Source organism: Athene cunicularia (assembly GCF_003259725.1).
Source record: "Athene cunicularia isolate RWA chromosome 23 unlocalized genomic scaffold, athCun1 chr23_part1, whole genome shotgun sequence".
Lineage (NCBI taxonomy): Eukaryota > Metazoa > Chordata > Aves > Strigiformes > Strigidae > Athene > Athene cunicularia.
In genome coordinates this window covers 1,519,384-1,533,150 of record NW_020799130.1, presented here as the reverse complement: position 1 = coordinate 1,533,150, position 13,767 = coordinate 1,519,384, and the positions used below count along the sequence as shown (strand labels likewise).

The 13,767-nt window shown below is 62.9% G+C and overlaps 2 protein-coding genes across 3 annotated transcripts; both read left to right on the top strand.

Annotated features, from left to right (window-relative positions):
* The first annotated feature begins 1,634 nt into the window (after window positions 1–1,634).
* GJB5 (gap junction protein beta 5) lies at window positions 1,635–2,468 on the top strand. Its single transcript, XM_026863209.1, has one exon. The coding sequence runs from the start codon at window positions 1,641–1,643 to the stop codon at window positions 2,466–2,468; it is 828 nt and encodes a 275-aa protein (XP_026719010.1). The 5' UTR covers window positions 1,635–1,640.
* A 4,773-nt stretch (window positions 2,469–7,241) lies between these two features.
* On the top strand, window positions 7,242–12,728 carry GJB3 (gap junction protein beta 3). 2 transcript variants are annotated; one of them, XM_026863326.1, is made up of 4 exons: window positions 7,242–7,352; window positions 8,523–8,655; window positions 10,578–11,362; window positions 11,581–12,728. In XM_026863326.1, the coding sequence occupies exons 3-4, from the start codon at window positions 10,608–10,610 to the stop codon at window positions 11,594–11,596; spliced, it is 771 nt and encodes a 256-aa protein (XP_026719127.1). In that variant the 5' UTR covers window positions 7,242–7,352; window positions 8,523–8,655; window positions 10,578–10,607; the 3' UTR covers window positions 11,597–12,728. The 2 variants fall into 2 exon arrangements, with proteins under 2 accessions (XP_026719127.1, XP_026719128.1); XM_026863327.1 differs by lacking the exon at window positions 7,242–7,352 and adding an exon at window positions 7,941–8,041.
* Window positions 12,729–13,767: the final 1,039 nt, after the last annotated feature.

Genomic DNA, 13,767 nt, shown 5'->3' with positions numbered 1-13,767 from the left:
CAGCTTCTTGTGCCCCTCAGCAGCCTCCACGGCAGGGCAGTATGAGAAGCTGAAAAGCCCCTGACTTAAGTGTAAGCACTGCTCAGCAACAACTAAAATACCAGTGTGTTATCTACGTTATTCTCATCCTAAATCCAAACCACAGCGCTATACCAGCTACTAGGAAGAAAACTAACTCTGTCCCAGCTGAAACCAGGACAAGTACTGGCATTTTCAGCCACAAAATGTTCCTGCAAAATATTTTCGCACTAGAGGTGCTCATCATTTTAATCTCTATCTCACAGTTTTGAATCTTCAATAATTAGAAATCGCCTCAGGAAACCTGGCAGCCGACGAGGACATGTGGGAATCTGCCTGAAACCTCGTCCCTTCCCCCTGGGAATCTCCTCCTCGCTCCCAGGAGCCCGGGGATGACTCACGTGGCACCGGCGCCTCTCGCACCGGGCGATGCCGCCCAGCCGTGGGCAAGCACCGACCCGCAGCAGCGCCGGCCTCAGCAGGTAAGCGGCATGAAAACTGTCCTCTGCTGCAGCCCCCCACCCTGGAAAAGTGGGGCTGGGGCTGGGGAAGACGCATCTGCCGCGGGGTGCACGCTGCAGAGCCCGCCCCGACGCCAGGGTGATGGGCACATCCTGGGCGGCTGGCTGAGGTGTTCATGGGGGAAGGAGAAATCTGGGGGCTGTGTGTGTGTGCCCCCAAGGATCGACCCAGCGAGGCAGGGGCTGCCGGCTCCCCCGGGAGGTAGGTGCTCCCCGGGAGCGTCTGTGGACACCCCAGCCCTGCGAGCAGGCACGGTGCACGGGCCGGGCTCTGCCTTCACCCCTGCGAGCTCTGCCGCAGAGGGGGAGCCTCGTTATTTTACTGGTAGGTAAAATATTTAAGGAGAGTCAGTCCCGCTCAGCCGCGGCCCCAGCCTGGGGTGTGTTCATGGGGCACGATGCAATCCGGGGTCAAATGAACTGCGCGGGGTCCTGGGGCTGGCGCGGGCTGAGATCGGTCCGAGCTGATGAAAAATGGTTGTTGTGGCCACTCAGCCCTGGCTCAGCACCTCGGCACTGCCTGGGGCCCTGCAGCCCCCCCGGCTCACCCACGGCCTCCGCCCCGCGGTGCCTGCTTGCCATGGGCTCTCCCGGCGCGTGGGCACGGCGTGGGCCAGCACAGGCTCCCCCCACGCTGCCGGGCGGGAGAGCAGAGGCGACGGCAGATTCCAGCGATGGGAGAGGACGCGGCGGCAGCGGAGCCGCAGAGCTGCCGGGTGAGTCACGTCCCGGCTGCTCCTATTTGCCTCTGCCTGGGCCAGGCCTGGCAACGTGAGGAGAATTAATAACAAATACCTGGGCAACGAGGTGAGAGATGGGGCGGGCGGCGCAGGATGGCACGGGGCTGAGCACAAGTTTTGCTCGGTCCCCGCGACCCTGCGGTGCTCTGGGAAGACGCATCGCCCGGACCAGATCTGTACTGGGGCACGTGTGGGTGTGTGTCCCTGCGTGAGGAGCAGGGACGGTCCCCAAGGGCACGTGGGCAGGAGCGTGGCTCGGTGCTTTGGGGCACACGGGTGCTCCGATGGGACCTCTCGCTGCTTCTGCGCTGTCACTGCATTTTCTCTCTCCACCCAGGGTAGCTAACAGGACTGGGGGACCATGAACTGGGAGGTGTTCAAAGGGCTCCTCAGCGGGGCCAACAAGTACTCCACAGCCTTCGGCCGCATCTGGCTCTCCCTCGTCTTCATCTTCCGCCTGCTGGTCTACGTGGTGGCGGCCGAGCGGGTCTGGAGCGACGACCACAAGGACTTTGACTGCAACACGCGGCAGCCGGGCTGCACCAACGTCTGCTACGACCACTTCTTCCCCGTCTCCCACATCCGCCTCTGGGCCCTGCAGCTCATCCTGGTGACCTGCCCGTCCCTCCTGGTCATCATGCACGTGGCCTACCGGAAGGCCAAGGAGCAGAGGCACCGCTCTGCCGGCAGGGACGACCACCGCTGCACGTACCCTGACCCTGGCAAGAAGCGGGGGGGGCTGTGGTGGACCTACCTGCTCAGCCTCGTCTTCAAGGCCGGCGTGGACGTGGTCTTCCTCTACATCTTCTACCGCTTCTACAGGAACTACACCCTGCCCCGGCTGGTGAAGTGTGAGCTGCCCCCCTGCCCCAACGTGGTGGACTGCTTCATCTCCCGGCCCACCGAGAAGAGCATCTTCACCCTCTTCATGGTGGTCATCACCTGCATCTGCATCGTGCTGAGCCTCGTCGAGGCCACCTACCTCATTGGCAAGCGGTGTCACGAGTGCCTCCTGGCCAGCAGCGGGGGCAGCCGCCGGCACAGCCAGGACGGTGCGCTCTCCCACGCCGAGCCCACGGGCACGGCCGGGCAAGTTTTCCACGGGGTGGACTACAAACCTGCTACAGCCTCCATCCCCACCACGGCCTCCAGCCCTGGCACGCTGCCCGAGGAGGAGACGCTTCCCTAGAGCTGCCCAGGGGGGAGCAGGAGCCACTCACCTGCCCTGCTCCTTCGTCTCCCTCCTCCTCTTCCTCCTCTGTTCCCCCGGCTCAGGAGCGCTGGGGGTGGCAGCACCTCGGAGCAGGGCTGTGCCTGAGGCCAGCCTGCTGCTCCCATGCTGGGGAAGGCACCTTACATCGTTCTGCTGAATCTGGGATAAAACTCGGTGCTGTAGGACACGCACAATCCCCAAGAGCCAACAAGGACGAGCCGCTCCGTGGTGACTGTGAACCAACAGGGGTTGGGCTTGTCCCAGCCAGGCTGGCTTAGCTGGTCCTGAGGGTATCCCTGCCATGAATAAAAATGTCTGTCCCTCAGAAGTGGTGGCCAAAGCAGTTGTTCTCCTGCTCCTCGGGCACAAAGCTGCCAAGAGCGGAGTAAGGGCCGCATCACCCCCGGGAAGGCGCCACTCCCGTGGGCAGCTCCGGGCTGGGTTTGGGCCGGCCGTGGTGACAAAGCACCGGCTGCAGGCTCAGGCCACTGAAAATCAGAGCAGCCCCTGGAGCTGGGCGTGAGCTGGAGGGTTGTTTTTGGGACGTGTGGGATGTTACAAGGTCTGAGCTACCCAGGGAAGGGCTTGTGCTTGCACCCAGCAAGTCAACGGCAAAACTCTTGCTGCGTTCAGGCGCTGGATGCAGGTGAGCAAGGAGGAGAGCTTAATTATCTCCCTGTAATCACGGGCTTTAAAAAAGTAAATGAATTCTTGATTTAATATGGGCTACTGAGCGCAGGCCGGCACACCCAGAGGTGTGAACATCCCCGGGGACCCACGGGTGGCAGAGCCCTTTGCAGCCGTGGGCTGCCAGGGACAGACTGGAGCAATTTAAACGTGTCACGAGTTTTGAAACCAGGTCAGAGGTGGTGGAGATGGTGGGGGGAGAGGGATCAGCCAGGACAGATGCCCTCGAGCCCCCTGGCCACCCCTCTCCCTACCCCTCACCCTACGTAAGCCTCCCCGCAGGTGTCAGGGCCATTGCAGACGGATGTGATTGTCGTTAATTACACTCATTAGCCGAGTGGGGACAAGAGCACGTGCTTGGTGCGGGCAGCCACCGCGGCGAAGCGCAGGGCTGAGGATCCAGCCGGGCAGGCAGAGCCCAGCGTGGGCTGCCAGCAATTCCTGCCCAGCCAGAGGAAAACACCTGAGCAAAACAGCTGAATAAAGGAGAGGAAAAACACCGCAACCATTGATTAAACAATAACATTAAATGGCAGAATATGATCTCGTTTATCGCCGTAATATGTCGTGTTCTGCTGTGACTCAGGCGGCACTGCAATTTCTAAGGCCATCAGCGGTAACTGAGCATTAGCCAGGATGAATAATTAACAATAATTTCATGGCAAATGCACTCATAAGTAACATTAACTTTGAACATGCAGCTTGATCTGTTACGGGTTTTGCTTTATTTAGAGGGTGCGAGGATTATTTTTTCCATGAGCCCTGACAGCCCCGGCGCTCACTGTCTCTGCTGCGGTGGCACAGGGCGAGGCGGGGGGATGCTGTCACCGTGTCCTTTCAGCCCGGGGCTGGTCTCGGTGGCAGGTCGCTGTGCCTGCTGCCACTTCGCAGGACGCCTGACCCCGAGAACCCAACCCAGTGAACCGGGTCCTACCCGAGACTCTCTCGGGGCAGAGCCCAGCTCCTTCCCGCTGCACCGGAGGGGAGGCAGAGGGGCCGCAGGGACCCGACCCGCTGCCCCACGAGGGTGGGGATGGTGGGGGGGCCCTGGGGGGATCCCTGCCACCAGCCCGGGACCCTCTGACAGGTCCTCGTGCTGCGTTTGGAGACCTTTGGGGTAAGAGAGGCAGGCGGTGAAATACAGGTGGGTTTCTTCCATCTCTTTTTAAGTGAAGCTGCTCTGATCTCAGCCTTCCTTCTGTCCACTCCCGTCGCTGTGCTTGCTGGATTATCCACCTGAAACTTTTCTTTACCGAAGCCTTTAACATAACAGAATACAAGTTGTTCTTTCCGTGCAAGCCATCGCCTCTGATGTAAAGAGCCAGGGCAGGGCTGTTTGTTCTCAAGCGAGCTTGGCCGCTCTCGAGCCGGGCTGCCCTTGATTAGCAAAACCCCGAGGTGTTGCCCAGCCGCACGCGCAGAGATGAGACCCAGAGCAGCCACCCTGCCCTCCTGCCCCGCTTCCACACATCAAAGCGGCTGCGGAGGTGCTGCCCGTTTTGAGAGACCCGACGATCCAGTTGCCATTTGTTGTCCTGCTGCTTTATCTCGCTCAGAGCAAGCGTCGCAGCCGCTCTGCAAAGCTCCGGGTGTCTTGCACCATCCTGGCGTGGGCTCAGCAGAGGCTGAGCGGACAAACAGGAGCGTTTGGCTGCTTCTTTTTGATGTGTGTCTGTGCTCTGCACCAAGGGGAGCGGGGGCTGCCCCTGCTGCTGTGGAAATGGGGGGGCTGGAGGCTGCGTCACCTCCTGGGACGCAGAGCGCTGGGTTAAGAGGCAGGACCGGTGTCAGTGTGGGAAAGGAAATAAGCTGGGGGATGTCACAATAAAAGCTGATTTTTTCCCAGACTTTGCACCATCATGTATTTGCTTCTGGGGTGCCCAGAAGGCCCCCTAAATTTAGGGGATTTAAAATCAAACCATCACTAACCCCCGCCCAGTCAGGGATGCGGAGGGGCTGGTGTGCGCAGCGGCACAGGTCGGGGCAGCCTGTCCTTCCCAGTGGGGGCTGGTTTCTTCCCTGCCTGAAAACAGCCTGTCTGCTGGGAATTGAAGAGAAACTCTGATTTACGTCCAGTGTGGAGCGAGCCGGCTCCCAGGACTCCCAGTGCTCACGGGGGAGGTCTCCCAGCCCTGGACGCGGCCCTGGAGCGGGACAGCGGGGCTGGCCGGGGTGCTGCTGGCAGGGCTGGGTCCCGGCAGGCAGCCCCCTGCTGCCTCCTGCCATGCCCCTTCTAAAGACACTTTGAGGTTTTCTTGCTGGTTTGGTGGCCGCCTGCTCCGCTGCTCGGGGTTTTTCTTTATGGAGGACCCAAGGTCGGGGCACTGGAGGTCGCTGGGTGTTTGTAGTGTTGACACCTGGCACTGCAGCCTGTCACCCATCACCCCACCGAGCTGAGGGGGTGACAACAGGGTGACGTACCCCAAGCAGGTCCCCGAAGCTCCTCCGAGGTGTCCTGAGAGCTGCCGAGCCGTGTTGGCACCTTGTCCCTGTGCTCACGCCGGAGCAGTTGGCAGAGGGATGGCAGACGGGGGCGCGGGGACTTGCCCTGTGCTGAGACACCCGAATACCCAGCTCAGCACTGCAAACCACCAAAACACGCCGTGTTTCTGTTCCCCACCCAACTGCCTTAGGGGAAATCTTCTGCCCATGCCAAAAGGCACCTGAACTTTCTCGCTGTGGCCTCTCCTGAAACTCCAGGTGAGAGGCTGCTGGGGGGGCCCAGCCCCAACTCCTCACCTGGCCCTTACAGGGTCCTACAGCGGCTGCTGTCACAAGAGACCAGACCTGCCGGGTGGTTCTTGACGTCTTCCCCCTCTCTGGGGTTTTTCATCTCGAAAGCCACAGCCCCCAGATTCCTGCCGGAGCTCCCGCCACGCCGGCTCTCGACAGCATAGCTCAAATTCCTGATCCTGCCGATACAGGACGGGGCGCAGGCAGCTCCTGGGTGAGGGGGAGGCTCCCGGCTGCTCCGGAACCTCCCTTTGCTCTTGTCCGGGATGAGGGTGCCTGTGCCTGCCCCCTCCTCCAGGCTCACCCCATTCTGCACCCCCAGGCTCCCACAAAGGTTTGCTTTGGGTGTCTTGGGCTCCTGTGGCCACTCCTGTGGCCCAGCCAGGCAAACCCCCCCCCCAGACTTTATTTGTCCTCCTGGAGCCCAAAAGCTGCTGGGTGAGCAGCTCCTTGTCTGCCACGAGTGCAGAGAACAAACCTCTCAGGGCATCGAGCACCCATCGAGCGCTCTTCAAATGAGTCCCCGTGGGAAGGGTGGCCCCGGCCAAGCAGCGTGGGGGGGTCCGTGGGTCTGGGAGCACCCGGGAAAATGCTGTCATGGTGCCCTCGGCCCCGGGGTGATGCCAGGGAAGCCTCGGGGCAGCCAAGAGACCTGGTAAACCACGGGTGAGTGGAAACACATTCCTGCCCGGGCCACGTCTGCAGAGGCGTGATGGGGGGAGGCCACCAGGGAGGGGCTGACTCAGCTTTGGGGAAATGAGCATCCTGCTTAGGGGCACACCCTGGGTCCCCCCTGCGTGGGGACCCCTCTGCCACTCTCTGCCACCCGGTCAGTGCCACTCTTTGGGAGAGGTCTCACCCCGGCCCCCGGCGCTGGCTGGGCGGTGTCTGCAGGTTGGAGATAGCGAGGAGATGAGCTGTTGCAAAACTGTTACTAAGGTAAAACCATTGAGAAAGTAGGTTAGAATTGCGTAATTTGTGATTCTTAGCAACGGCTGCTGGCTGACCCACGCCTGGGGGATGGTGGGAGCCCGGTGCTGATCCCTGGCCGCCCTGGTCTCACTCGGGGTTTGCCGTGCCCAGCGCTGCCCGTGCCGGGGTCAGAGCATCACCTGGCAGGAGCCGCTGGCCCCGCTTGCAGAGGAATTTGTCTCCGCTGATCTCACGGCAGGATTTGACCCGCCTTTATTGTTCAACCCGAGCGTGTGTGTGCATGTGCGCAGGCAAGAAGCTCTACGGGACCTGTTTGCCAGACTCACCCAGTGACTGGGAACCTGGGAACAGCACAAACTACCCTTCCCCTCCCCACACACGCTCAGCGCTGCGGACAGGACCTGGGCACGCAGGAGGGCTGCAGGCGACGCCGCCGGGGCCGAGATTCCCGCTCCACAAGCTGCCGGGATTCAGCCACCTCCCTCTGGCCCTTTCCCGGCTGGGCAGGTACCTCCGGCACGCGGGGTGCTCACAGGGGGCTGGGGACCCGCAGATTTGGGGGGACAGACCCCGCGGTGCTAACAGGGTGCAGGTGGGAGCTGTGTTACGGCTGGGGCTGCTGTGCCTGTGGTAGCCAAAGGTGGGGACCCCGACATCGCGCAGTGCCGCGTCGGGACCCCACGGGCAGTGTTGGGGTCCCTGACCCACGGGGCTGCACGCCTGGGGGGTGATGCCGGGGGAAGGCACGGCATGGCACCCCGAGGAGCGGGAACGGCCACCCCAGGCCCTGCTCCTCTCTCCCACCGTCCTCCCCAGGGACCAAAAGAGGCTGAGGGCCCCCCAAAAGAAAACACACAGCCCCGCTCTGCTGCATTTGCACCCCAGGCAGGAGCCAGACGCTCTCGGGCCCAACACCCTGCGCCCACACAGGGCAGGACCCGGCGGTGACACACCGGGCTGGCATGCCGGGGGCTGGCGAGGGTGCCGGCCTTCACGGAAGGCAAATCAGCGCTGCGGGCAGAGCCGAGCATGCCTGGAGCGTTGCCCCAGCTCTGCCTGGCTGCCAGCCAGCACCGGCCGGGCTACGGGGCTCCCCGGTGCCGCACGCCACAGGCCAGCTCGGGGCTCAGCACGCAGCTCACGGCCCTCCCCGCCCCGCCGTGGGTCCGTGGCGCTGGGCTGAGCCAGACACGTAGGTGGGTGCTGGGTAGCGTCGCCGCCAGGGCACGGAGAGGGGGGCGTCGGGAATTGGCAGGCTGGGGACAGGCCCTGGGGACATACGGGGGGCTCCAGCCATCGGCACCAGCTTTTGGCTGAGGAGGGGAAAGCAGCAGCTCCCCTCCGGATTTTGAAACGAAGGGCGAGTGGGCACGCTGCCATCGCTCCCCACCCTGGCTCGCTGCTGTGGGTTGGCCGGGGGGAAGATCTGCTGGGTTCAGATGGGGCAGTGAGTGGAGGTGTGTGGGCACGGGCAGAGGCCCTGCCCTGGCGTTGGCACACGCGGACCCCAGCTCGGCCCCGCTCGGCCCAGCCGCACTTCTTGGTGCATCCCTGGGTCAGTGGCGTAGGAGTGTGGCGGCTTCGGGGCTTGTTGTGGGGTAGCCCCGGCCAGCGACGGACTCCCAGGCAGCCCTGCGGGCTCTGGGCAGTGCTGCAGGCTCTGTTCCTTCCCCGCAGCCCCGGGACGCCTCGCACAGCCCTCCCCGGACGAGGGGACCCGGTGTGCCATCGCGCCCCGGCCATGCCCCGCGCCGGGCGCTTCCCACCCCGCAGCCCCCACTGAGCGGGAAGGAGCCTGAGCCTCCTCCAGGTACGTCTTGGAGGGCACCGGGTCGGCACCAGGCAGCGGCTCCTCGGGAGTGGGAACGCGAGAGCACGGTGCTGAGCCACCTGAGGAGCTGGGAAGGAAGGAATTAGCGCTTGGGGTTGAGCAAATTTTTCCATTTGACCTGAAATTGAGCTGCCTGTGGGCTCCTGGGCTGTCCTGTACTCCCCGGGCAGGCTCTGCAACAGCCAGAGACAACTAATTTGTCTGAAAAAAATCTTTTTCTTACACAAAACAACTCTTTTAGAAAACACAGAAATAAAATATTGAGGCTGGTGATATGTGGGACGTGTTTCCCCTGGAAGCATTTGCCAGCCATGGTGCCACCTCCCCAGCCCCAGACCCAACCTGCTGGGCCAGCGGCAGCTCCTGTGGGGCTACGGCAGGTTCCTCCAGCCGGAGCCGCGGACCCGCAGCACCTCTGAGGCTCTGGACCGTTCCTGCGGCCCGCAGCGCGTCCTCGCTGTTGATCCTCTCAAAACCAGACAAATCCCTGCCGAGGCAAAGGGGCTGCAGAAAGCCTCCTCTGAGCATTTCTGGTGCTCAGCTCTGTCCTCCGAGGGCTCGCCCCCCTCCTGCTTACCCCAGGATCACAGGATGCTTTGCTCCGACCGTCACCCCCACTGCCAACCCCCCCCGCGCCCGCGCCAGCGGTGCCGTGCGTGGCTCAGAGCAAGTCCTTCAAATCCAGCGGTGCGGGGACAGACCCAGCTCTGAAACCCTCTGCCAGGGGAGACACGTTTACAGCCAACCGCCACTGACTCACCTCCGGGTAAAAATCACCCGGGGTTTGTAAATCCAGGCGGCAGTGAAGCTCTGGGTCGGGCTTAGCGTGCCACCCTCGTCCCACCGGGCAGCCCCAGGCTGAGCGGAGGAGCCGGTTTAGCCGGCGCGGGGCCTGGGGCTGCCTGCGCTGTGCCAGGAGCAGGTGCCAGACAGACACACGGACTCTTGCTTTCAGTAGCCCCACTCTCACCTGCCTTGGCCTGCCTTGGGTGTCACCCGCGAGAGAGAAAACCAGTCCCTGGCGTGTGCCGGCATCCCAGCGCTGCAGCAGCCGCTTCCCCTTTGGCTCGGCGTTAGCAAGGCACAGCGCCTGGCTTAGCCCATTTTACACACATGGAAACTGAGGCTCAAGGAAGGCTGGGACCACACCTGAGACCCCCAGGGATCTCCCTGATGGGAAAGGTCCTCGTCCATCCCCAAACAGTGCCGGCGCAGGGTGGGCAGGGGAGCGTGGCTGAGCCGTGAGAAACCCTGGGGAGGAAAGAGGATGAGCCTGGGGAGTGGGAAGCGGGAGCTGTGCTGGTCCGGGGCTGCACCCGTGGGAGCCAGCTCAGCCCTGCCCCTGCCAGGGCACTTTCCCATGGGGTCCCACCACAGTTGGGGTTCCCGCTGCCCCCCCATCCTTCCCACTGTGGCTCTGATGCACTGGGGGAACAGGAACCAACCAGTGAGGGCTGGAAATGCTCTGCGGGGTCCCCTCCTGCCCCAAGGGATGTGCGGGCTGGCGGGGCTGGTGTCCACACAAAGCTTTGCTTTGCTTTGCCAAGTGCACAGCCATCCCCGCCTGATCCTGGCCTGCGCCAGGCGACTGAGCCACTGATTTACACCAACATGTGTGATCAGGCCGGGGGCTTGGCAGCGGGGACTCGGCCAGGTGGCTCATCCCTCTCATCAGGAGGTACAGAGAGGCTGAGTCACCCCTGACTCACCCCAAGAGTAAAGTAAAAGTCTGGGCATGAGTGTCCATGAGTGGGATGGTCCCCCCCACCCCAAATGAGTGTAACATGGTGGGGGAGAGAGTCTGGGAGGTCAGTGATGAGATGAAGTGCAGCAAGAGAGGAGCTGCCCCGTTGCCGTCTCCCACCGCTCTTCACCCGCCGCTTCTGCTGCTGTTTCCCCAGGTCGGGTGACTCTGGTCTCCGCCACCCGCCATGGATTGGAAAACGCTGCAGGCGCTGCTCAGCGGGGTCAACAAGTACTCCACAGCCTTCGGCCGCATCTGGCTCTCCGTGGTCTTCGTCTTCCGCGTGCTGGTCTACGTGGTGGCAGCCGAGCGCGTGTGGGGAGACGAGCAGAAGGACTTTGACTGCAACACGCGGCAGCCGGGCTGCACCAACGTCTGCTACGACCACTTCTTCCCCATCTCCCACATCCGCCTCTGGGCCCTGCAGCTCATCTTTGTCACTTGTCCTTCCCTCCTGGTCATCATGCATGTGGCCTACCGGGAGGACCGTGAGAAGAAGAACCGGGAGAAGAACGGGGAGAATTGCCCCAAGCTCTACAGCGACACGGGCAAGAAGCACGGCGGGCTGTGGTGGACCTACCTGCTCAGCCTCTTCTTCAAGCTTATCATAGAGATCCTGTTCCTCTACCTCCTCCACAAGATGTGGGACAGCTTTGACTTGCCTCGGCTGGTCAAGTGCTCCAACGTGGACCCCTGCCCCAACACTGTGGACTGCTACATCGCTCGGCCAACCGAGAAGAGAGTCTTCACCTATTTCATGGTCGGAGCCTCCTCCATCTGCATCGTCCTCACCGTCTGTGAGATCTTCTACCTCATCTTCAAGCGGGTTGTCCGGAGTACACGGAGGTGGAAGAAGTCCCTCAAGCGCTCCATCAGCTACAGCAAGACCTCCACCTGCCACTGCCACCTCAAGACAGAGGAGAAGGACAAGTCCCAGACGAGGTGCGTGGCAGCCCTGGGGGCCTGACTGCTGTCTGACAGGGTGCTGGGAGGGGAAAAGGGAAGGGAGGGAGCAGTGTCCTGGCGTGACCACCAGGATGCCATCACCAGACTCTCCACCCAGGACCTCGATGGCTGTAAGGGAAGGGGGACACATCCACGGGAACTCTCGGTGGCAGGTTGGGTGCCGGGCAGGCCTGAGGGTTCTGTTCTTCCCACAGAGGAGAGGAGCTGTGAGCTCGCCCGTCCCAGCTGGCTCGCCTTCCCCTCGGCCCAGCAGCTTTTCAAGCCTGCCAAGTCCCTGAACCCTCAAGAGTCGACACGTGTGAAAAATGACTAAACCCAACAAACTAAAGTCCCCCGAGAGAGGCCCACGGGTGCCCGAGCAGGCGCAGGTAAGGCGAGGGCAGCCCTGGAGCTCTGCTGGATGCGCACAGCGGTGCCGCGGGGCTCGGCCATCACACCGACACAGACACCGTGCACGAGCGGCCGCGCTGCCCAGCCTGGCAGCGAGCCCAGCCGAGGACTGCAGGGACAGAGCCATCGAGCTGGGAGGGCTCACGGGACTGGCGGGAGGGAGCGTGGGGGGGTCCCGTGTCCCAGCAACTTCTCTTGGGTCCCTCCAGCCCTGCAGCTCCCGTGCTGGGTGTGAATCCACCGGTCGGTGCCCAGTCAGGGCTGGTGTCACCCAGCAGTGACAGTGCTCCTGGCTCGCTGCGCCTCGCACGGGCACAGCCCCAAGCACTGGTTCCTCCTCCTTCCTTCCGTACCAAGAAACCAAAGAAACGCTGGGCTCGGTGCCATGGCCAGGGCCCTCTTCATGCACCCAAAGCACTCACGGAGGAGCGGGGCTCCCGGCAGTCACCAAGTGCTCAGTTTGCCAGTACTGGGGCAGGAGCAGATTTTCCCCCTTTGCTCACGCACACGCCGTGCCGGTGTCCTGCCCAAGTGCCCTTTCCATCTCTGCTGCCTCCCCCGGTGCCTCTGCCTCCCCTCGCCTCGGTCCGACCTGGCACTCACGGCATGAGCTGCGGATCCAAAGGGCCGATAAATGCCGTGTCGTTTGTAGACTCTGGGATCTGCTCCGCACGCTGTAAATCGGGACGGGGGGGGGGACTGGTGAGGGCAGAAGAAATGGATTCGCAGAGGTTCCCCAGGAGCCCGTGGCTGAGCCCTCCTCGCTCCCGCCCGAGCCGGGGCAGCGCGGGTTGAGCCCCAGGGCCGCTGTGCCCAGCGCCCGCCCGCTCTGCCTCCTCCCGGCTTGTCACGCGTCATTAAACTTTAATTCATCAGAACTGCACGCTGGCCCCCAAGGAAATCAAGGAGGGATCAGCATCAATTATTTACTAAATCTTGATAAATATTACAATAAATAGCAATGATTTCCATTTAATCTCTCCTTAAGCAGCGCTGCGCGCAGGGTCTGCCAGCTCGCCAGCCGCCGCGTTTCCAGCTCCCCCAGCCCCACAAGCGTGTCGTGGTGGGCACGGACAGAGCCAGGGCTCGTGCCGCTGCGAGAGGCCGTGACAGCGGTGCCCACGCTGCTGGGAGGGTGACATGTCTCTGCGCTGGGACACAGAGCAAGTGCTTCCAGCGTGGGCTGCTCCCATGGGCACCTCAGGTCACCTGTGTCACCCGTGGGGCCAGGCCTGGGCACCCTGTGCCAGAGGACAGATGTGCCAGGAGGTTGAAGAGCAGAAGGTGTCTGACTGGGAAGTGGCTCGGGCACCAGTGTGGGTGTGATTTGGGGCGCTGGGGACCTGTGGCTGGTGTGGGTGAAGCCCGTGCTGGTCCTTCTGGTGGGCGAAGCACGGTGGGAGCGGGCGCATCCGCGGGGAAGGGCGGCTCCTCAGGGTGGTGGCTTCCACCCATCGAGGGCTGGCGGGGCACAGAGCGTCACTGGGGACAGACACCGAGGGGGGACACCGGCTTGGGCGGCCACAACCGGGGGGTGCTGGGAGGGGGAAGCGTGGGTCGGGTGGGCGCTGGGCTCTGCAGCTCGCACGCAGCAGCACGCGGGCGTTACCTGAAGCACAATTATTTTATATTAAACATAACGATGCTGTTCCGGCTCTGCCCTCCGCTCGGGCCCAGCACCGCCTGCGCGGAGGAAACGCCACGTCTCGGGGTGGGAGAGGCCGCAGGTCCCAGCTGTGTGCGTGGACTGGCCCAGTTTCTGGTTTCGAAAGCCCGAGCCCTTCGCCCCCGGCTGGCCCCACGCAGCCCACGCCAAGCGGCAGACAGCGAGTGGGGGGCACACACAAGGTTTTTGCCCCCCCGAAGCCAGCAGGACTTAAGCCTGTGCATAAAATACCAGCATCTGCCCCCCCGCTGGCCCCTTCTCCCTGTCGTGGTGCCTCCGCACCCCCCGCACCGCCTCGTCTGAGCCCCCCCTCTCCCCGCCAGCA